Source organism: Pygocentrus nattereri, chromosome 3 (genome assembly GCF_015220715.1).
Source record: "Pygocentrus nattereri isolate fPygNat1 chromosome 3, fPygNat1.pri, whole genome shotgun sequence".
Classification (NCBI taxonomy): Eukaryota; Metazoa; Chordata; class Actinopteri; order Characiformes; family Serrasalmidae; genus Pygocentrus; species Pygocentrus nattereri.
Window position 1 is genome coordinate 20,404,085 of NC_051213.1, and position 22,158 is coordinate 20,426,242.

At 38.5% G+C, this 22,158-nt stretch overlaps 1 protein-coding gene across 1 annotated transcript; it reads right to left on the reverse strand.

Annotated features, from left to right (window-relative positions):
* Positions 1–567: 567 nt before the first annotated feature.
* Positions 568–21,054, reverse strand: tlcd4a (TLC domain containing 4a). Its single transcript, XM_017700376.2, has 7 exons — positions 20,556–21,054; positions 12,444–12,613; positions 7,333–7,422; positions 7,114–7,172; positions 6,550–6,644; positions 1,420–1,493; positions 568–1,195 (listed from the first exon to the last, which is right to left on the reverse strand). The coding sequence occupies exons 2-7, from the start codon at positions 12,596–12,598 to the stop codon at positions 880–882; spliced, it is 789 nt and encodes a 262-aa protein (XP_017555865.1). The 5' UTR covers positions 12,599–12,613; positions 20,556–21,054; the 3' UTR covers positions 568–879.
* Positions 21,055–22,158: the final 1,104 nt, after the last annotated feature.

Genomic DNA, 22,158 nt, shown 5'->3' on the forward strand with positions numbered 1-22,158 from the left:
TTCTTGATCACTACAATCTCAGTATAAAATACATGTCGATTTAAAATGTGCATGCAGATTCACAGTTACACCTTCTCAGCCTCTTTGACATGTACACAGCATCTTGCGTCCTGTTCAGGTACGGCATGTGATCTGAGCGAGTCCTGGTTTAGTGCAGTGCAGGTGAGAGGATGCATCTCTCACAGTCGGCGTATAAAGTTTAACTTCAAAGTAAACATGATGGCCCTATGACACTATGACAACATTTTTTGCCCTCTTTTCAGACAGGCTCTGGCTTTGATGAATAAATTAGAAGCATGTGGCACATTTTTTCACAACGCCATGGTCCTCTTACCAAGAACTAACAAATGAAGGTTAAAATCAGAGCCTCAGGCTTTCAAAAAAAGACACAACAACAAAAAACAATTTACATATATATATATATATATATATATATATATATATATATATATATATATATATATATATATAAATGAAATAAAAATAAAAATCTTGGTGCTTCAGCAGCTGTACAGCATTTTTTGTACCCCTCTCTCCTTACAGACGCTGTGGGTCATGACCTCATTGTCTTTACCAGCAGTGGTCAACTCAATGTGACATCAGTGGTCCTGTTACAGCATGAAGCTTGCTCAAAGTGTTGGCCATGTACTGTAAGTATTGCTCAGGGGTAGTTGCTTCCCTCTGCTGTCACAAGATGTCTAGCCTCATTTCCCTGCTTGGCCTCAGAGAGGGAGGAGGACAATTCAAAACGTCCGGCAGCAGCACGCTTCTGTTGGCTGACTGACTCACAAATTGTCACTGGGGGGGGAGAGTGCACGGAGAGAGAAAAAAAACTTCCTCGAATTCCCCCAACTGCAGAGAGTGAATGTTTCATCATGCTTAGTCAGTTTTTCCATTCTCTTGAGTCTGGGCTTTGAGCCGTTGGCTAGAGCGCAGGACCTTGTAGCAGCCACGAGCAATCTTATGCATCCACATGATGTTCATGATGTCCAAACAGATGCTGGAGAAGATCCAGGCACTGCGGCCGCCAAAGGAGACACGGTAGAAGGCCTCCGTGCCATATACAGAGTACATACGGCTGTAGTAAACAGGCATGACCGCAATCCGTACCATGAAAAACACTGCCGCCATCAGCACCCCATTGGCAATGTTGGGTCTGGAGGTTTTAGGGTAACCTAACACTTCAAAGAACCAGCTGCAAAACACAGGTGAGCACACTGACGTGACAGGGCACAAGAACTTCCTTCAGACGAGACAGTTTTAAAAAGGTACAAACTGTACATATGGCTTTGAAATTCTATAGTTAATCAAAGTACAGTATGCAGTAAGCAATAATCTTAGATTTAAAATCTAGCTACTCGGTGTAATCAAGCTAAAAACACCCTGCAAGTTTCTTAATGGAAGCAGCAGAAAACCTACCGCTGGTTCACACATGGGGTGGAAAACTCTGCAAGCAGACGGAAGTTAGCAAAATAAGGCAACATTCCTTGGCCCTGGAAGAGCAAAAGTGAAGAAAAAACAATGACAGACAAAATAAAATGATACATAGCCAAACTCCCATTATGTCCACATGAGCACATCGCGGTTGTCGGAAGAAAACCTTGGATCTCCATTTTTGTCATTTTTTGACATAATATGAAAACACATGTTGACCTTTGCATTGTATGTAAATTTCATGATAAATGGACTAGAAGAAACAGCCCAAAATAACTTGGTAAAAAGTCTGGTTCCTTTGACTTACATTAAAAGTAAAGTATGTTTTTTGCTTATCCTGTAAAGTTATCATTTTGGAGATACAAGGTTTTTCTCCAACAACAGCGGCATATTAAAGAAGTTCATTTTCAAAGAAACCCAAATGAAATCCTGATCCTACTGAGAACCTCCCTTGAGAATTCAGCAATTTTACTGAACAAGAGCTGTGGATATTAAGGAGATGATTTGAATGGGCACCATTTCATACTTAAACTCGCTTAATAAATATGGGACTTATTTTCAGATAAAAAAAAAAGTTTTAAATCCCCAGGAGGGAAATTTAGCTGGCAGTTTTTCTGTCTATATTTAGCTCACTCTCTTGTCTGCCTTTATTTGAGAAGACTAGAGATATATTCTATAAACCATACTGTAGTCAACAAACAACTTTTGTGATGACTCGTATAATATAAATGATGAAGATAAGGCGATCCAAGCTTAAGTAAACTCAGGTAATAGGTCCACAGAATTCCACTTTGTGCCAAACAACAAAACTCATGCACATTCAACAGTCTGGGGGAGGCATTTGTAAACCACCTATACAAAAGGAAGAAATTAACCAGCACAGTAAAAAGAAAAAATGGGTTTCATCAACAATTCAGACAATGTTCCTGTACTTCATGCATACTGCAATCCTTTCCAACACTATACCACAAAACATCCTGTTACACTGGCTTATTGATTTTACCAATATTTCACATTTTCAAAAGTCTTTCAAAACAACATTCACTGAAATGATCTGACATTCATCGATACAAAATGAAAAATCTTTGAGAACATGGGCTTCACATAACATACAAGAAGCTGACAATGTGTCACACTGCTGCTGTAGGAGAAATCGACATACAAAACAGGTAGAAAACAATTGTATTCAAATGTGTACACTGGTTCCACACAAAAGAAGTATGTTACATTAACCTAAATTAAATAAGATAACCAATCACTTACAGATAATCCTCACTGTAACATTTCATTCATCAAGTAAATTTAAAACAAACTTTAAGCATCATTTAACCTTTTTTGTGTACCAACTGCACATGTAATGCGCAAGAATGTCATTTGAGTTGCTGCCTAAGATTCTTTTGAACATGAGCTCTCAAATACTTCAGGCCTTCATACCACATTAGCACAGCAGCTGGATACAGCAGCTGAAGTGAGATCTGTCCAGTCCACAAAATGCTTCCCAAGCCCTTACACTGTTTCACAATAACAAACTACAAAAAGATAAGCTAACATACCTTTAAGTAAATCATTACAGCAAGCCAAAAATGAAGGGTAAACAAAGAGAATTAGCCAGGATTGGAATCAACCAATTACGGCTTCAAATATGCGATTTGGCAATGGGCTGTTTTTGTTTCATCTGTATTAGCTAACTACATGTGTTGTGCTTGAATACTATTGTAGACTTTGCCAAAAATGTTGTCTGTTACCCATCGCTAGTTTGGCTAATCAAAAGTATCAGAAACATGCTAAGACCCAGAAGACATATTCTTATAGGCTATAAGAACCACAATGGCAAAAAAAAAAGTCCATCTGCTGATTTAGCGGTTCAATTTATAGGAAGTTTGAGAAAACAAGGTACAGGAGTTTACACTGGTAACAAAGTAAAAATCTTGCACACTTTTGCTGACTTGGCAAACCCCGTTATTCTAGCCCATTGTTCACTTGAGCAAAAGTCTGCCTTAAGAAAATATAGCTCAAAGTTACTGAGTTTATACCACCACATAAACCAGCCCATCTCAAGTATTTTACTGTACTTCAAACTTGATTAAGTAGAGTACAATTCTGATAGCTCAGTCATTTTCCTTAACATAAACAGCATTCTTTGGCGAGAGGGTTGTAATTAAGAGAAACTCAAAAATCAGAACTTTTCAGCACTTTTGGCTAGTAGCATAATGCCTTCCAGGAAGTCTCTTGCTACCTGTGTCTGTGTTCACCCTTTCATTCCTGGCCAAACACTGGCAAATATGAATTGCACACTTACCTTGGGAGCTGAAAAGAAGTGCACTGGTTATAATACTTACTGAACAATGGACACAGACAAAGAGAAAACATAGGAGGAAACAGAGAAACACCAGCATATGCATGCTAGTACCCCTAGGCACTGGTAAGTCCATACTGTAACTGGGCTTCATAGCTGCTCAGTGTTCTGCAACAGCACAACAGCAGACAAGACAGGAAGGAGTCCATCTACATTCAAGCCTGGCCCCTTTTACTTAAAAACCAACTAACTTAGCTCTGGTAGTTTTTGCATGAAGGGTTTGTTGGTCAGAAGAAGTGGGACTGCATTATTCAAGAAGTCATGTTAGGTGAGGACAGAGACAGACAGACAGATTCTTGAAAAAAGGAGCAGATCGAAAGCAAAAACAACAGAAAAGCTGCAACACCAACATTTAGGTTTTGTTGGACATGCACTATGGATAAAAATCACACAACACACACATATACGCTAAGAACTTTTAGTAGCTAACAGGACACTAGCCCTTTATAGGCCATGATGCGCCTGTGATTCAATTTTGAATCTGGTCATCAAGACGATCCATAATAATTATATGTACATCAAACATATCAAAGATGTACTCTGTCTCATAAAAATATAATCATTTCTTGTTAACATTTGACAATAACAGCATGGGTAAATAATTATGAATAAGTACCTGCCTTCTGCGCAGTTACAAAATCAAACAAATACATAAAAATCAGCCTTTTGCCAGGTTGTATATCTGTAACACTGACAAACTCTCAAATAAAACAGGAAACAGTAACAACAAATAACGCTTATGACTTTTCGAACAACAAATTTACTCATAACAACAGGCATGAAACAAAGTTGAGAGACTAAAAGCTTGACGTTAAATCCATTCTCATTTAGGAATTTTCATGTTCTACTTGGTTTGGGTTGGCAGTCATGAAAGTGTCCAGTGACAGTATGGCCCTACAACAACATTCACTTGATGTTTCTGGAGGATTTTCAGATTTTTAGAATGTACTTGGAGTGATATGTAGATCACCACATTAGCATGTTTTCACCTACCAATATGTATGCTCTGCTGCTTTCTATAAACAGAACTTTTAATCCTCCCTAGGAACAACTGATGAAAAGCAAAACCAATATGCCACAGAGCTGAGCACTCCTTATTTTGAGCGAGCTGTTTCTGACAGACTAAGCATTTCCTCTCATGCTGTTTACTGCATGTCGGATTACAATTCAATATTGCTGCTTAACATTTTCGTTCAGGTGACCTGACAGTTCAGTAATGCCAAGCCGGATTTCAGCCACAGTCATGTTTTAGTTTTGTTCCCCTGAACTGAAAACATAATGCAAATTCCGTGCCAATTTCGAGTGTGGGCATTTGGCGAAATGCAAGGCAAAGTCAAATTCAAACCCATACTGTAAGTGCGGATCACATAGCATCCAAATAAAGCTTGGCAGTGCATTCTCTCCAGAGCAGACAAAGAAGCAATGAATCTCCTCATGAACTGCATCCATTTTTCAAAAACTAAAGCAAAGTGATTGGAGATTATTTCAGGCTACCATCAGCCCTGCCTGCCAGGATGTGGCTATTAGGTTTTGAAAGAGATGCAGAAGAAAAGAGTGAAAGACAGAGAGAATGCGCGCAAGAGAGAGAGGGAAAGAGAACAGTGAAAGAGAGAAAAAGATAAATAGAGAGCTCAGCTCTGGCACAAAGGAGAGGAAGGTAATCAGAGCATGCAGACAGCAGCCCCTCCACCAGCAGCAGCACTAGAGCTGTGAGCTGGTTCTGCATGCACCCAGCCCGGCCTGGCTCAGCACAGAGTAGGACCACTTATTGAGGGCACTGTGAGAGAGAAGCAGGGTGGAGGGGGAAGGGGACGGGGGACGGGGGCTTCCGCCATTATCATCAATGAGCATTCCATGCAAAAAATACCATTGTCATCATAGCCATAGTGAGCTAAAAGAACCTGGCCATGTAGAGAGTTACAGACCAACAGAGCCAAAGGTGAACAGCAGCAGCCTTCAGTGTGTGTGGCTGTGAAAAATTAATTAGAGATAAGTACAGACATTTGTAAGAGAAAGCAACTCCTACTCTACCCTCTCCTTAAGAGGTATTCACTTCCAGTCCAGTAGGTGGTGATTTCCCTGTTAAAGCACAAATGGTTCAACTGATCTGTCATTTTCCAGCTTTATGTTGTGTTTAAAGAGGGAAATCACCTGTACTGGACACGGGCCCTCCAGGACCATGAATAAAGCCTACAGCCCTACAGTACTTTGGTTTCATTTACTTCTTTTGTCATTTGACATATAAAACCCAGCTTTACAGTTAGCCAAATATTAAAATTACTCAGAATGCACATCCCGAATCTGAAAACTGCTGTTTTCTTTCATCCTGCGCTAAAGTCAGGCAGGCATTAACGTGGCAGACCCGGTAAGTCTAAGAATATTTTATCTGAGAGATGGGGGTTAGTGTGAAAATCTCATTGTCAAAGCCACTGAAACACCACAAAGTACCCTTTGACTATAGCCTATCATTTCAAACTAATTCTACTCCAGAGCAGCGATCTACCTTTTGTAAGAGTAGAAGATCAAATAAGGCAAAGCAGTCTGATTCTCATGTACTACACTGAATTAGCACCATGTTCGTGTTCATACACACTCCAGCTGGTAACGCTTCAAAGTGTTAGTGGAGAACAGGGAGCTTTTAACAGCAGCTTCACACCTCTCGGGCCACAGCTTCCGATTGAGCAGCACGGCTGTTCACCCTTGGCTGTCTCTTTCCCATCTTGCCTGCACATTCTGCTATTGGACAATAGGGAACTCACCAGTACATAGTAGTAAGCATACAACGCTGCCAGGTGATGAACTACAAAAAACTTGTCCCCTATCGCCCTCCAATAGTAAAATATGAGCAGCAGATCTGAAAAAGAGAAAGAAGGACAGGGCAAGATGAAGAAAGCAAACAACTTAACAGTCAGTCAGTCAGTCAAGATTTTTATTTTTAGATTATATACACTTAAGACTAGAATGTCATATACAGTTGGGTCCCGTTTCAAATAACTGCAGTATTGTGCAAGAGTCATAGACCACCGTTCATTTTTTAAAATACCTAGTCAAACAGCCATTAAGCTATGTATGTTTCATTACATATTTCTGAGGAGATTAGATAAGGAAGGGGACATTTGGAGAAAATAAGCAAAAAACAAGAATTTCCAAAACTGGAGTCAAAAAAATAAAAAAGGGAAAGGAAATGGAAATCCTAACCATCAGAAACAGCCCTTTGATCTTTAAGAGAAAATCATAAAACAAAGTAAAGCTTTATGTGTTTTCAGACTGCACTGAAGCCAGTCCTTGTCATCTAGTCAAGCAGCATATGAGTCAACTCTCACCAGATATGAGGTAGCCTGTTGTTATTCCCACGTTTATCTTCACAAGTGTAGGATCTCCCCTGTAAGGTTAAAGACAAGGCAAATGAGTTATGGCTACAGCTCTGTGGTGAGAATGACCGAGAGCACGCTGCAGCTACATTCATTCCTGCAGAGCAGCGTCCTCCCAGCGCTCTCTGCATGCATTGTGACAGTCCAGGCCTGACAGCAGAATGCTCTCACCACACAGGGTCCTGATTGACAGCCTCATCGAAGCAGAGGATGTAGAGGCAGAAGAGCCCAACCAGAATCGCATGGAGTGTGGACACCGTCCTAGAAAAACAAATGAGACAAATAAAATTTTAAAAATAAAAATAAAAAAATACATAAGCAAAACAACACGTTAAGTACATGTGTCCAAAGGATCCAATGTGTGTTGAAAATGCAATGTGATGCAGTCATTTAAACCACATTTGGAGGTGTTCAGGGACACCTTGTGATGTGAACACTAAAGAGTCCTAAAGTGACCCCAACAACATGGAAGGGCAAATGCATCACCACATCAGTGAAAAATTCAGCAATGTAGCTTCTTTTTTTGTCTCCTCTGCTGTTTGTTTGTTTAGCAGTCCACACCAGGTTGCTTCTATAGTTTTCAGCCAAAAAACTATTTTCCAGCATGACATCAATAATAAGCATCGGAGTATGCAAACAGCTGACATCTTACCTCCAAAAATTAGCAGATAAATATTTGAATTGTCACTAGATGGCACTATTGATCACTGCTACAAAGAAAGAAAAAAAATGATTTGATTTGTATGTTAACATATCTTAAAGCGTGTAGACAAACACCACACGCTGTCTGATCCATCTGTATACTACAGTTTTAACAATAAACAATTTCAGTTTCCAACTATAGAACTATGTACCGTGAGTAATGCCATGTGAACTGGGTAATCTGTCATGCTCAGCCCAAACACACATCCCTTACATCAGTAATACTCTGGGTACATTAAACACGGACTAACTAAAAATGTCATGATTGACTAAGATGTTAGGCCTTTTCAAATACATGCATTTTTAAAAATCTGCCAAAACAATAAAAAGACTCTTTCACCAGACAAATCCAACCAAAATTCACTTAATTTGTCAACACTGATCCATACAGCCTAAACATTCGTAACAGTCATTACATGTAAACAACCACAAACATTTTTTTCTGAAGACAACTACATTAAGAGACTGACATATTAAATAGAGGTGGTACATTTCTCCAGTCTTTAAACCTGATCATGAGCACACATGCCAGGTGCAAACTGATACATATCTCACGGCCCACCTGGAGATCAGTCCAGACAAATGACATTTCTAGGTAACAGACATGGGCAAAAGGGGATGTAACTGGAAATTATCGGTGATGGACAGCTAACCCGATGCCAATGTGTAAAAGGTGATAATTGCTGCTTCAGTAAAAGAACTGAGAAAGAATTAGAGAAGAATAATTTACTGGTAAAGTGCTTGAAAATATGTTGGATAACTGAGTTTTCACATTTAAAAAGTGGTGTGCGTCTGTAGTCTGTCTGTTTCACAGAGATAGAGGGGTGGGGGTTTGTTAAGAAATTAACTAAATAATGAATAATTAATTAATTAATTAATTAGTTAGTTAGTTAGTTAGTTAGTTAGTTAGTTAGTTAGTTAATTAAGTGATGATAGCTTTACTGCACAGATTCCCCTTAATTTACTTTACTTGAATGCCAACATGCATTGGAACTTGAGCTCTCCTCAAAGTCACTTGCTGCAGCAAAAAACAAGCTAAAATAACAAAGTTAGCATAGAGCAGCTAAGTTAACTCTAACCTGGAGACAAAGCTCCTCTGATCCTCATCAACGCCGGTGTGCAGTATTTTCAGTACACATTAAGTGTCCCGGTGCTTAGCTGAATTATGAAAACACTGCTGTAACAAGAGAGAATGCCTTGTTTTTAAACGCAGAACGCGCATGGACATGGCTTGGGAAATCACTTGCAGTGTAAAGGTTCTCCAGCCATTAACATGCAAGTTACCACAAATCTGCCACAGAATAAGCTCAGGAATACGTGTTTGCAGGAACATTTATTATAATGACGGATTAAGTAGTTCCAGAGAACTTGTAAACAGAAGAATTTCCACTCTGTAATGTCTTCTGGGTATCTTAAACGCTGCAGGGCACTCCTGAGCAAGTCCAAAAGGAATGGGTTAAGATGGAGCATTTGAAGAAAACCATAGTTTTCATGATTTTAATACAAAAAATACATTCACTTTCTGAACACAGAACAGCTTAAAACATTTTAACACTGCTGTTATATTTTAAAAGCTCTTGAACTCCAGTTATAGGAGTTTAAAAACAGTGCCTCATGTATGTTCATGACATCAGTGAGTACGAACAGTCAATGAGCTGCTCCGCTCACCAACCAATCAGCACTCAGTACCAGTAACGCTAGCGTCCTGCTGGCCAAAACCAGTTTGCTGTAGAGAAAAGGCCACATACAGGAAAGCCCTGAGCAACTGATTGTTTCTTTTTTAACTTTTCTGTTTAAACTTTTGCTCAACTCACCCCCATTTATTGAGGACCCGCTCGCGAGTGCCCTCTAACATTTCGCTGTCCTGTTTTTGATATAATGAGAGAAACAGAAAGAGGCCAGGCTCCTCAGAAAATCAGCACTGGTAGTTTGTTAAAGATATTGAATCTCTCCATCATATTATAAAATATTTGAAGGTTATAATAATAATAATTATTATTATTATATAATATTATATAATATTATATAATATTTTCATTAAAACACATATTGCATTAATTACTGTTCGATATCACCCAGGACTAGCATGACTAGTAGGTGCAGTCATATGTAAAACTTTGGGCGTCCCAGGTCAAATTACATGTTACATGTACATCTCAGTGAATTTAAGTTAATTACAGAAAACTTACATTTTTCTGCAAATTTCCATTTATTTGCTGAGTTTAATGTATTGAAAAAGAAAATGACAAATCCTAAATAGTACCACAACTTTCGCATAGAACACACTTAATATGTTTTCCCCAGTATGTTAATTTACAACAAATAAACTGTAATGGTGTATTAAAATGTGCACATCTATGTTTCTATAAGGATATTTTAACTTATTTTCAAACAGATAATCAACAAAACATGTCATTTGTTGAGGGCGTCCAAAACTGCACATGACTATGAACAGGGCCTATTATAGAGTCCCTATGACTACTGCACTGCATTGCTGATTACAGTTAAGTGAAAATTTTGCTAATTTTATTACATATTGCAATCATTTTCTCATCCATCTCCCACAGACATCTACAACTCATCTGTCTTTCTTTCGTATACACAAACACACACAGGCACACACACACACGTCAGTTTGAGTGGCAGTTTACAGCCTGCTCGCTCTGTGCAATCTGGTTGTCGCAAGACAGCTGGGAGAAGAGTATTGCCCAGTCGCATTAACACATTTGGCAGGATAGCATTTAAAGCAGCAGAAAGACAACTACGGAACATTTTGACAACAATGATCTCTTGTAACACTTAGGCATGAATGAGAATTGCAATTACCCAAGGTGCAAACAGTCAAAGCTTGTGATTAGAGTGTGTTACTTGCAGATCACTACCCCAAAGACAATGACAGAACTAAGAGTCTGAAAGTAAACACTTCTGCACACTTCCTTTCAGAACAAAATTTCTGAATAGTGAATTTAACCTTACTTTAAAACCTGTTAAATGGTTGTGTAACATAGCAGTTGTTTGAAGACAATGGCTTAAATGTGATGAAACATGGAAACAAGCATTTTTATTGCATGCCCCTTTTCCCTTTTATGGCGTCTACCCTCACTAAGGCCATGTCAGTGTCATATGCGGAGAGCTGATATCTTGGCAATTTCCTCACAGTCAAGGAGCAGTGATACTATTTGGACTCTCCCTGCCAGTATTTGATGAAAAAGGTATAAACTCAACTCAGGTAGTGGCTGGCTTAATCACAGTGGAAAGCCACTAAGCAGCAGTTACCATGGATAAACAAGTAAAACAAGAGGAAACACAAAGTACAAGAAGAAAGACAGACGTCTGTTCTTCTGTGTCAGACATAAGATATTTATCAGAAAGAAAAAAAAAAACATTAGTTTACAAGTGCATCAAGTCAGCACAATAATTTTCTCACAAACTATATAACTGCAGTGGCCATCCGTGGAAATTTAATACCTGTAACTGAAACAATTATACTAAAACTGAACAAATAGAACTGTTACAGAGTAGTGACTGCTGGAGACATGTGATGTAAATAACCAAATCCAAATGTGTTAAGACATATTCTCTGATGAAACAAGGTCATGCTTTACTGCATAATTGAGTTCATTAACCCCTTGAACCTGAACCTGTTCCAATTTCTACAGTTTTATGTACCCTAAACTCTGCAATCTGATAAAAATACATGTATTTTACATTAGTCCTCACAAAATGTATCTGTATGTGTTGGTTAATTCAACACTAATGATATTTTCATATTTCATATTAGTATTAACATGTGAGGTTGCTCTTCCATGAAGACATCCATGATGTTGTAAAATGATGAAGTGGGTGGGTTAGAGTCACTTCTGTGATTTTTAACTTTGTTTTTAACAATATGCTAAGAAATTTTCATTATACAAGTGACGCAGCCTGTCAGAACCTACCATCTTTCGTTGTTTTAAACAATTGCTTGAATAGATCTTTGTTATGAACCTTACAGTCATCCAATCTCTCCAAAATTTTTATTTAATTTTATATTCCTCATAACAGACTAATAAATGTGTGCACCAGTTCTTTTGATCAGATGGAAGTTTCATTTGGATTAATGAATGGATAACTATTCCAATTTAGATGTCTATATAAAGGTTTTCTGATATTTTGGGGGATTTTTCAACTAAATAGACAGACTATTAAAAAGAATGTTTAAAATATTATGTTTCATGACCAAAGAAAGTATATATGGCCAGCTTAATCTGGGCCTAGGTTCTCAAAAACACTGCATCAGATACTTTACAAAGCTGTGGGAAAATTAGGTTTTCAGTCTGGAGTGGCAGACAAAATAACAGTGTTTTATCAGTGTAGCTAGTCTTCATTATACAAATTGCAGTACTGCACCCACTGACAAATGTGTGGGTGGCCCTATTTGTGTGCCCTCTACTGCTTCTATTGCCTCATCACATGACTTCGATTTCCAGTATTTATCAGATCCTAGAACTGGGATTTGTTAAAGTCAAGCCCTGACAGATAAACATACTGGGAAAAATAAAACACATGGAGATTGTAGGTCACTGATATGTGTGTATTACCTTGAGTTCCACTCAATCTGCTGCTTGTGGCTGAGTTTCAGGAAGCCTGGGCTGATCCTGGATGATACCCAGGGACTCACGCTGTGGAAGAGCCACTGGAAGGTACAGAAACTCACCACGGCGATGAGCAGGATCAGCTGGGTGAAGGCGTCCATGGCCACCCGAGCCCACTGACAGACAGAACAGAACAGAGGCAAATGAGGAGACTCTGTGCAATGATAAACAGACCAATGAGTAAATAGAGCCTGTGCCCCAATTCTGGGGACTCTTCCCAAAGACACACTCACTGAAGAAGAGAACAGTAAATGTTTAATAGGCTTAAGCTTTGGATTCTAAAACTCCTGTAGCAGGGTAAAATGGGCCATGAAGTTTAGCTTGAGTTTCCAGAGCCAGTAAACTCAACCACCATCATTGCACACTTCTGTATACCATCCAAACTTTATTTAAAGAACCATTCAGAGTCCTTTTATAGATTTCTGCTGCCAAGTATGTCCCAGTATATACTGTAGGCTGTGGCACAAGCCTGGGACCTATAAGTAGACCTACCTATATCACAACACAGGACAACTTGCAAAAGTTTTCAGTTAAGTACAGTATTTTTTTAATGGGGGAGGGTAAGATAGCAAATCCAAGTTAATTAAGAATGACACTGATACTTCCATGCACATAGGTGGTCCACATAATGACTTCAGTGAGTATGAATCCCAAATTATAAATCTGAGCCATGTGGAACCATCCATCATACACTGTCCCTGACCAACACCCCACACCCCAACCCAGCTCCAACAGAGGGACTCCCAAGTTATAATACAAGTCCATACCCTCAGTGGCACACTGAGCCAAAGATCAGTGATTATCATAGATAAGATTTTAGGTGGAAAAAAGCCAACAAGGTATAACTGAACTCACTTCCTAAATGGAGGGCACTCTTATTACATGCAGTCTGTCAAGCAAAGCAATCCTGGCCTAATTTTTCATTTGTGTAAAAATAAACCAATACATAAATAAATACAATGATTGTACTAAATATTACTAAGTAATTAATATTATCGTTTTCTGAAGAAATGATAACATGATATTAGTTTTAGGGTTGGTTTCATAGACAGGGATTAAGCCTAGTCTTGGACTACATTTAGCCTTTCAATTGAGAAAAATCTCCATTCTGAATGCTGTGTCGTCCATGACTAGGCTTAAACCCTAGGCTTATATCTGAGAAACCAATACTTAAAGTCTTAAGGAGTACTTATTTTTGCCAGCACATACACAACATCATGGTCAAGACCAAGTTTTTTTGTTGTGTATGTATTTTACCCAAATTATTCTACGCCTTTAACACATCCTCATATTTCTCAAACATGTCAGTTTTGCCTCAAGTGCTGAAGCATAAAGTTATTAGATATTAAACGATAATCTATCCTACAGTAACAACACTGTTCAAAGTAGTTTAAGTCTCCTGTATGTTAGCAAATCAAGCCTGTCTGCTTATTTCAGAAATTCATGAAGAGTCACAAGAGCTTAACAAGGATCATTCTGTTCTCCCAATGTGTTTCTTTAAAATATTAAAATAATAAAAAATAAATTTGAAAAAAGGCATTCTGTAATTTTAACATGCACATTTGTGACCAATCTATAAAGCTCCAGTGTGTGATGTAGAAACTAAATTTATATTTATTTTTCATGGGGTGTCAGTCACCCAAGAGTAACTCACTACTAACATTTGGGAGAAGTAAAAAAAAACTGAGCCCAGTTTAAAGCAGCCTTGAGCTCAATCCAAAATATCTAGTGCAACTGAACTCAGTGTAACAATCTTTAAACCAAAGCTGTGTTTAACTTTAAGCATGGTTGGGAGCCATATGTCTCTACTTGGCAAAATATTACACAAATCGCTGTTTTTGGAACTGGTAGCAGAGCCTAGACACCCATATGATACTGGGAAAAGCATTGGAAAAGCATGGAGCATGGAAAGAATACTTAGCGATTGTTTTAGAGTGGTTATTTATTTTGTTATTTTGATACTACACACACTCAATTTCATTCCGACATTCTGCATTTCCAAGCTTTAAAACCTGCTGCATGGCATAGAACATTAAATAAAACAAGAAACAAACAACCTCAACCTTCTGAAGTCTGAGTAAAATCCTTTCACATGAGCCATTTTCATTTATTTCATGCACATTCTGTCTAACGAGACAAACTGAAAAGGTGCAGGGCTTAAAGCCTGAAATGTGTTCAGGGATTGGGAGAAAAAAGGATGAAGGTCATAAAATTAAGAAATTATTGAATGTTCATTAATAAAACAAACAAATAAACAATAGCAAATTGTAAAATAACATGTTGTACAAAATTAACAATGAATGGTAATTGTAACCAAGTCCAAAATGTTCAAAGCCATAAAGAATATCCAATACACCCATCCTTCAAACATGTCATCGTTTTTTTTCCTCTGTTGGTTTCTAAACAGCATACGCTACATACTGTTGTCAAACAATTGCCAAGTTAGTTCAAAAGATTGCAGTGATCACGCTAAAACAAAACAAATAACCTATTAACTGCAGTGCTTTTTTAAAGTGCCAGTCTCAAGTGGTCTCAAGGGCTAACATTTGACGGAGTCATAGTGTAAACAAATGCTTGTTTGTTTTTTTATATATATAAAAGGTAGGTCTATTTTATGAATACAGAACATAAGGTTCTGCATACTGTATATATACATATACACCCATTTTCTTGCTATGCAACAGTTAAAAAATATGCAAGAGTATATTCCACAGTCAGATAATAAAGCAATAAACCTCAATTATTGCAATTAATCACAGGAAAGGGGGCTCTAGGTATGATGCAAAGCAAAGAGCATTTGGATCACTGTATACTGAACTTTTCAACTTTTTGTAATAACAGATATATTATATTATTATTATATCACTATATTAGTACTTTTTGGTCATCAAGTCATCAGGTCATCAGGTCCATCACAAGTCTTATTTTGCAGGTGTAATGATTTCCCCATTAGGGCTATACATCAAATGCGCTATGCAATGATATACATAATGGCTCCTGCACCCCAACAGTGCGTAATATAGCTAAATTATATAGCTATTTGGAATTTAGCCAAATTCTGAAAAAAATAGCGCATTATTTGTCTGCAGACATTAGAATTTCAAAACTTACATAGCACACTTTGCTATTCAAGTCACATTCTTTAGACATTTATATTGCTGTTCTCATTTAGTTTTATATTGAGTACTTTAATTCAAGACTATGATATTAACAATGGAGTTGTTTATAAATGGAGTTATAATAGTATATTATATATTAATATTTGCTATAGTTTAGCCTGATAGCTAGCTGACCGGCCTAGTTCTAGGTAAGAAAATAAGTTGTCAGCCCCTCATTTTAAACAAAAAATGGGTTCATACTTCATCAATACACTCAGCAGTCTACGCAAGCAGAATCAGAGCAAAGATTATTCCATTAACAGTACAAGGATTTTTTTGTGATGTGGTGCAGTAATACACAGTTCAGTTGCTGCGTGGCGGTCAAAGATGAGCTTATATCAAGTATTTTAAAATGGCATTGAACTGAAGCTCAGTTAAATTTTAGAAACTATCTGTTTTATAATTATCTATTTTTAAATCTAAAACAGCCACAGTCTCATGTGGAAATTCTGGCACAGTGACAAAGAACTTTAAGCCACAAAGATAGCTTAAGCTGAACTTGCCCTTACTCCAGCAAAGGGCTCACTGAGCCAGAGGGCCTGACCTTTATTGTAGCTGGGCAGTATTTACACATTTCTTTAGGCTGATCCTTTAGTTTTTCTTTCCTGAAAACTTTGTTTTCTTTCGAGAGCAGCAAGACTCTCTGCATTCTGATTCTATGATGGGCCATCACTTCTAAATTCTAGCAATCTGGCAGATTTAAGATTAAAGCACCAAATTATATTATGTTTTAATTTACAGAATGGTACTTAAAAATGTGGAAGGCATGTTGTCAGCTTGTACTTCTGAAAAGGTAACTATAGGAGAAGGAAAAACATTACTTACTTCTGGACTGTTTCCATTCATCACAAAATGTTCACACAATAGGGTAACATTCAAATGATGTAAAAATACAGAATGAAAATAAAATAAAACAAAGAAAATAGACATAAAAGGTTTCGATAGGACAGAATCAAGACATATTTATATCATGTTTAACTAACGGGAGAGGAAGGAATAAGGATACTCCGTTGTCTGACTCTGCAAGCCAGTGACAGTTTTCACTAGGCAGACGCATGTCCTTGGCAATCAGACAACCCTTATTGTTGGACTCTGTTCTTGCCATATGGCTTCATTAATAAAATGCTAGCTTAATTCAAGGTCTGCTCAATACCCACAAATTGCTTAGAGAGCTGATAGTTTCATTGGTCCACACAAGGTTGCAAATAACTGCATATAAGAAATTTACCTTGTTCAGTGAGACTGATTCAGTTTGCGTGCAAATCTTCTCTAGATGCTGGATGCTTAGGCATAAATTCTAATTACCCAAAGGCATGGTTAGAGTGGCAGCAGCCCAGGCAAACACTGACTAATCTGATTAAAGTATAACTCAGCAAGTCACCACTGAGATTAAAATATAACTGGGGACATCTATGGACTAGACTACACGCTGATTTTGCTGTCTGCTTGCTCCCAAAAAACGCCACCTGTAAAGGATTCTGTGATGTAATGAAAATGTAAGTGTGCTGTTTTAAATTGTATAATTGCTAGTTTTGAATGCCTTTCAATCAGGAAACCCTCCATCTGGAGCTACACCATTCCTCTGCTAGAGAACGGCAGGTTTTTAACTGAATGCCAGAATGAGCAGAAACTATATATTTTGAGAAGTCAAAGGACAATCAACGTCAGTGATTCATTAGTATTACTACTGAATGTACTACAGCAATATATATATATATATCACACACACACAAACACACACACACACACACACATAAATACATATATATATATATATATATATATATATATATATATATATATAAAATCGACATTATAATTTACAATTTCTTGATTATGATGCTTTGACCATGTGCTAATAACTAAGACCAAAACTGTGTGGCTAATACACAATTAGCTGATCAGAATGTGGTTAATGCACAAATAATTCAGCACCTCCAATTTGCATAAACTATCTTCCCTAGGTTGGAGTTCCCAGCACATATACACACGTCTGACTGACCTAGTTTGTAAAACCATTGCTCACAACCACATGCAGCTAATGGAAAACATTAAGAGTGTTCTTACCTAGGGCTATAAGTGCTCAAAAGACAGAGCATGGGCAGTGCACGTGTCTGCTCTGAACTGTCTACAGTAGAAAGATGAGGCAGAAGTATCATCTCTAGTACTGCACAATAATAGTGCTGACTTTATCAAACTCTTCTGAAATAAAACATAGCTAGTCAAGTCAGCATGCCTGCAGTCAAAACTATGCCTTGGATATGTTTTTGCATTCATATTCATATATATATATATATATATATATATATATATATATATATATATATATATTTTTTTTTTTTTTTTTTTTTTTTTTTTTTTTTTTTTTTTTACACAAACCTATTTGGTTGGACACAGAGCTAATCAAACAATCAGATCTAGCTGAGGGTGGTTTTTCAAGAAAAGCGTAAATGGAATCCAGCCAAAGTTTATCCACATACAATTCAGACAAGAAAGACATGTTAATGCAAGGCGTAAATAGGCCCATAATGTCATTGCTGAACAGAGCTTCTGTGGAGTATGCTGCACATGCATACAGTTTCGACATGCTCTATGTTTACCATATAGGTCAATAGAGCATGTTACAGCACTGTAATATGTACAGTCAGTTCATGGTCAAGTGATCTGTCGCACTCAGATTTGTATGCATTCTGGTTTGACTGCGTCAGCCTATTGTTCGTGGGCTGGCCCAACTAACCTTACTGCATGCCTCTGTCTTTACAGATTTGACAGTGTTACCTCTATGCCTGCATGTGTGCTGTGTGTCACAGGTAGTTAATAACAGACTGTCCTGCTCCCTGCATGTTATGACTTGTCCCATGCTGCAAAGCAGGAAATGCTACTCCACGAGTCCAAAAGGTTTACTACTAAAGGGTGTAGCCACAAGTTTTAATACATATAAGTGTGCAGCTATTAGCTTAATGAAATATTCAGTTTTGCTCTCCACAAGACTTTGACTGAACAATGAAATATGACAGTTGCTTAGAGAACCAAAGCACACAAATCCATATCCTGTTTCTAGCCAACTAATATGTAAGCCTAGTAGGCTGTCTAAAGCACACAGGTCAGTACCATAGAAGGTGTATTTGAAGTTGCTCCTTATATGGGGATACACATGCCAGTTGTCAAGGACAAGTGACTATAGAGGTCAAATAGCAACATATGGAGGCCTGCATGAGGACTCTGCAGTGCTATTGGTGGAAACGTGATTTAAAGCCAGCCAGTGCAATCTGGACTCACCCATTCAAGTAACCTCTGTACAGCAAATGCTGAAGCACTGTTGTATCTTAAACACACAGGCTGACGTGAAAGTACATGCAGCGGCAAACATTGGAGATGTCAGTGTCAGATATCAGCATTTCTAAGCCTGTAGTTCCTGGAGGCCTTGATTTAGCTGAAAGACACCCATTCCAGTGTGCAAGGTGTCAGTTTCCCCAGTTCCTAAATATGAGGTCCAGCTCAAATAACTGAACACAGCAATGCTGCGACAAGCTGTGGCCTAAGCAAATACAGTAACTAATTCACTCATCACGATTGACTGTTTCTGAAGGTAAAAGTAAACTGAAAAAAAAAAAAAAAACAGAACTGAGACGAACAGCAGCGCAATCCTGCCTCTATACAGCACGTGTGTGTGTGTGTTGTGTAAGTTGAGTGGGCAAGAAAATAGCATTTAGACTGGTTGGTGCAGTCAAACTCACTGCATGGCTGGCAATCTGAAATCTCAGGAATGTGCATGAATTGTGTCACACAGCCCAACACTGCTTCTACATACAACACTGACCAGTAACTGTGGATGTGGTATTACTGAATAATAAACACTGATACGGTTTCCTGTCAACACAGCAAAACAAATCTCAAATTCAACCCTAGTAACAAAGGATTTTAGCAAGTTACCAAACTTGACGAGCAAGTTCAGTGTTTCAGAAAATGTGGTTAGTGTTAGTACTTATTGTACACCACAGATTTTGACATACTGTGATATTCAGTTTTAGTGATGTTTTAGCAATATATTTGAAAGACAATGAGCATTATAACAATGACATAATGCTCATAAAATAAAACAGCATTTTGCCAAGTGGTTTATTTTATTATTTATTATATTTTGAACTCAATTATTTGCACTTTACTAGCATTTACTCACACAACAATATTTACATTTACAGCATTTAGCAGACGCTCTTATCCAGAGCGACTTACAAGAAGATATTACAAGAATATATACATATTGAGGCCCATTTAAATGAATCAGAATGAAATAAATAGTGTACTTCATTTGTTTGGGTGCTTCAGGTTGTTTTGAACAGTTTAAAATCCTTGAAAAACAGTACTTTCTACAAATGTGACTGACTATCATTTACTTTGTAAAAAGCTGAATAGAACAAAACAGTTCAACCAAAACAAGCTAGGTCAGGCTGTAAGACACTCTTTTAACACAGTACCAGCACCCATTAAGCGTGTGTTCATGAATGCAAACTCAAATATTACCAGATACCGTACCGTGATATACCGAGAATATCGTGATACTGAATTTCAGCAATATCGCCCAGTGCTGGAGAGACCCACAGCATTCCCAAATTCCTCCGTCTATCCCAAGCCTACATGTTGTCACGATGTGGAAGTTATGGAGCTGAGCTCTGCATGTATTACTACAAACCACTGATAGTCATCTCCCTCAGGGAGACAAAAATACTGAAAACACACCATAACGGAAATGTGCTCTTCGTTACCAACATTTTGAGGGTTTCCTCAGGCCAACAGCTTCCGTCGCATTTACTAAAAAAGCACAACACACAGGCATATATGGGTGCTGTCAGCCATAAACAGAGGCTGAGATGAACACAGAAGCTTCACATTAACTTACCTCTCGTCAATCATCAACAGTGTGAGCTAGCTCCGTCGCTGCTGCTGTACGCGTTAGCTAGTTGGGCATGATGATGGATGAAAACATCACAGGCTGCCAAAACAGATCCACGGCCGGCGCATCTAGTCGCTCCTCCTCCTCCTCCATCCACAGTGTGAGGCACACGCCGTCATCGGGCCGCCGCGGTCCGTGTGGCCCGTCCGCGGTGCTCCGGAGCTCGGTAAGCAGACCGGTGGAGTTAGCAGGCAGGCGCTAGCAAGATGCTGCAGCAGCGACAGGGCTGGAGGAGGTTACTGCAGGGCAAGGCGCCTCCTCTTCTCTCTCTGTCTCGGATTTCACTTTCACTCTTAAAGCGACACCGCGCTCACACCGTTTAGTGACAGCGCAGACACTGACTGCACCCCCAGCAAACAGCTGCGCACAGCCAGACAGGCTGCGTGTGTGAATTACATGTAAACAGGCTGGGCTGAAGTCGTCTGCACCGTGCAGGCTCGCTGATAGTGGCCAATGATTGATTTTGTTGATGTACGTAGGCCACAAACGCCAACACTCATGAGTGGGCTCTGAGGCTACGCAGTGGTGACTCAGTTTCCAGGGACTGCTACGCTGTAAAAATGGTTTGTCGGTTCAACCTAACAAATTACTTCATGTGATAAAAAGTAAATAAACTAGTTTCATTCGATTTAAATCATATGAATGAACCAACATGTTGATACGAGGTTGGAATGAAGAGAGAAAGAGGTTGGAACAATTTTACATAAAGAATGGAAGAGGTTGGAATTATAGTATAGGAATAAAAGAAAGATTGGAATTGTAGTGCAGAGGGAAAGAGGTTGGAATTAGAGCGCATAAAGAGAGGAGACAGACAGGTTTACTACGGGATACTACACAACAGACTACTTTGAGACCACAAGATTGTTGAGAGGAAACAAAAATAGAAGTACTACACAACACTATAGATCTATTTTTGTGAGTGCTGGGTTGGATTAAAGAACAGAAAACAGAAAGTAACATAAGGGTTTTCAAAAAACATCACTTCTCTTCCCGTCCTGTAATCCACCATCACAACAACAAAGTCTGTGTTTCTCCTGCATGAACACACCTGATTCAGCCCATGAAGGGTTTGATCATTAACTAATGTTGAGAGATCAGAAGGAAAACTCTAAAATGTGTGGTGGAGGTTGGCCTGCAGGACTGGAGCCGGGTAACTCTGCTCTAAAAGGTTAGCTCCAGCCTTTTTATATTGACTGTACAATATCTAAACGACTGTTTTAGACTACCTGCATCACATTTTCTATTAGCTATTACAATAAGTGTGGTTTAAAGGGGCCGTCCTCCAAAACAACATCCACTGGCACCCAACGTATTTGTCCCTTGTTGAAATATAACCCATCAAGCACCTTTGCAGCATCTCAGCACAAGCTGGCTCTCACTCTAGGTTTCTCTCCTCGGCGTCATGTGAGACGAACAGCAGCACAAACCTACCTCTATACAGCACGTGTGTGTGTGTGTTGTGTAAGTTGGGAGGGCAAGAAAATAGCATTTAGACTGGTTGGTGCAGTCAAACTCACTGCATGGCAGGCAATCTGAAATCTCAGGAATG

Coding starts and splice junctions, on each gene's coding strand:
- tlcd4a (XM_017700376.2), bottom strand. CDS start 12,598: ATGGACGCCTTCACCCAGCTGATCCTGCTCATCGCCGTGGTGAGTTTC. Junction 7,423..12,443: donor CAGATTGAGTGGAACTCAAG/GTAATACACACA, acceptor TTGTTTTTCTAG/GACGGTGTCCACACTCCATG. Junction 6,645..7,113: donor AACAGGCTACCTCATATCTG/GTGAGAGTTGAC, acceptor TCTCTTTTTCAG/ATCTGCTGCTCATATTTTAC.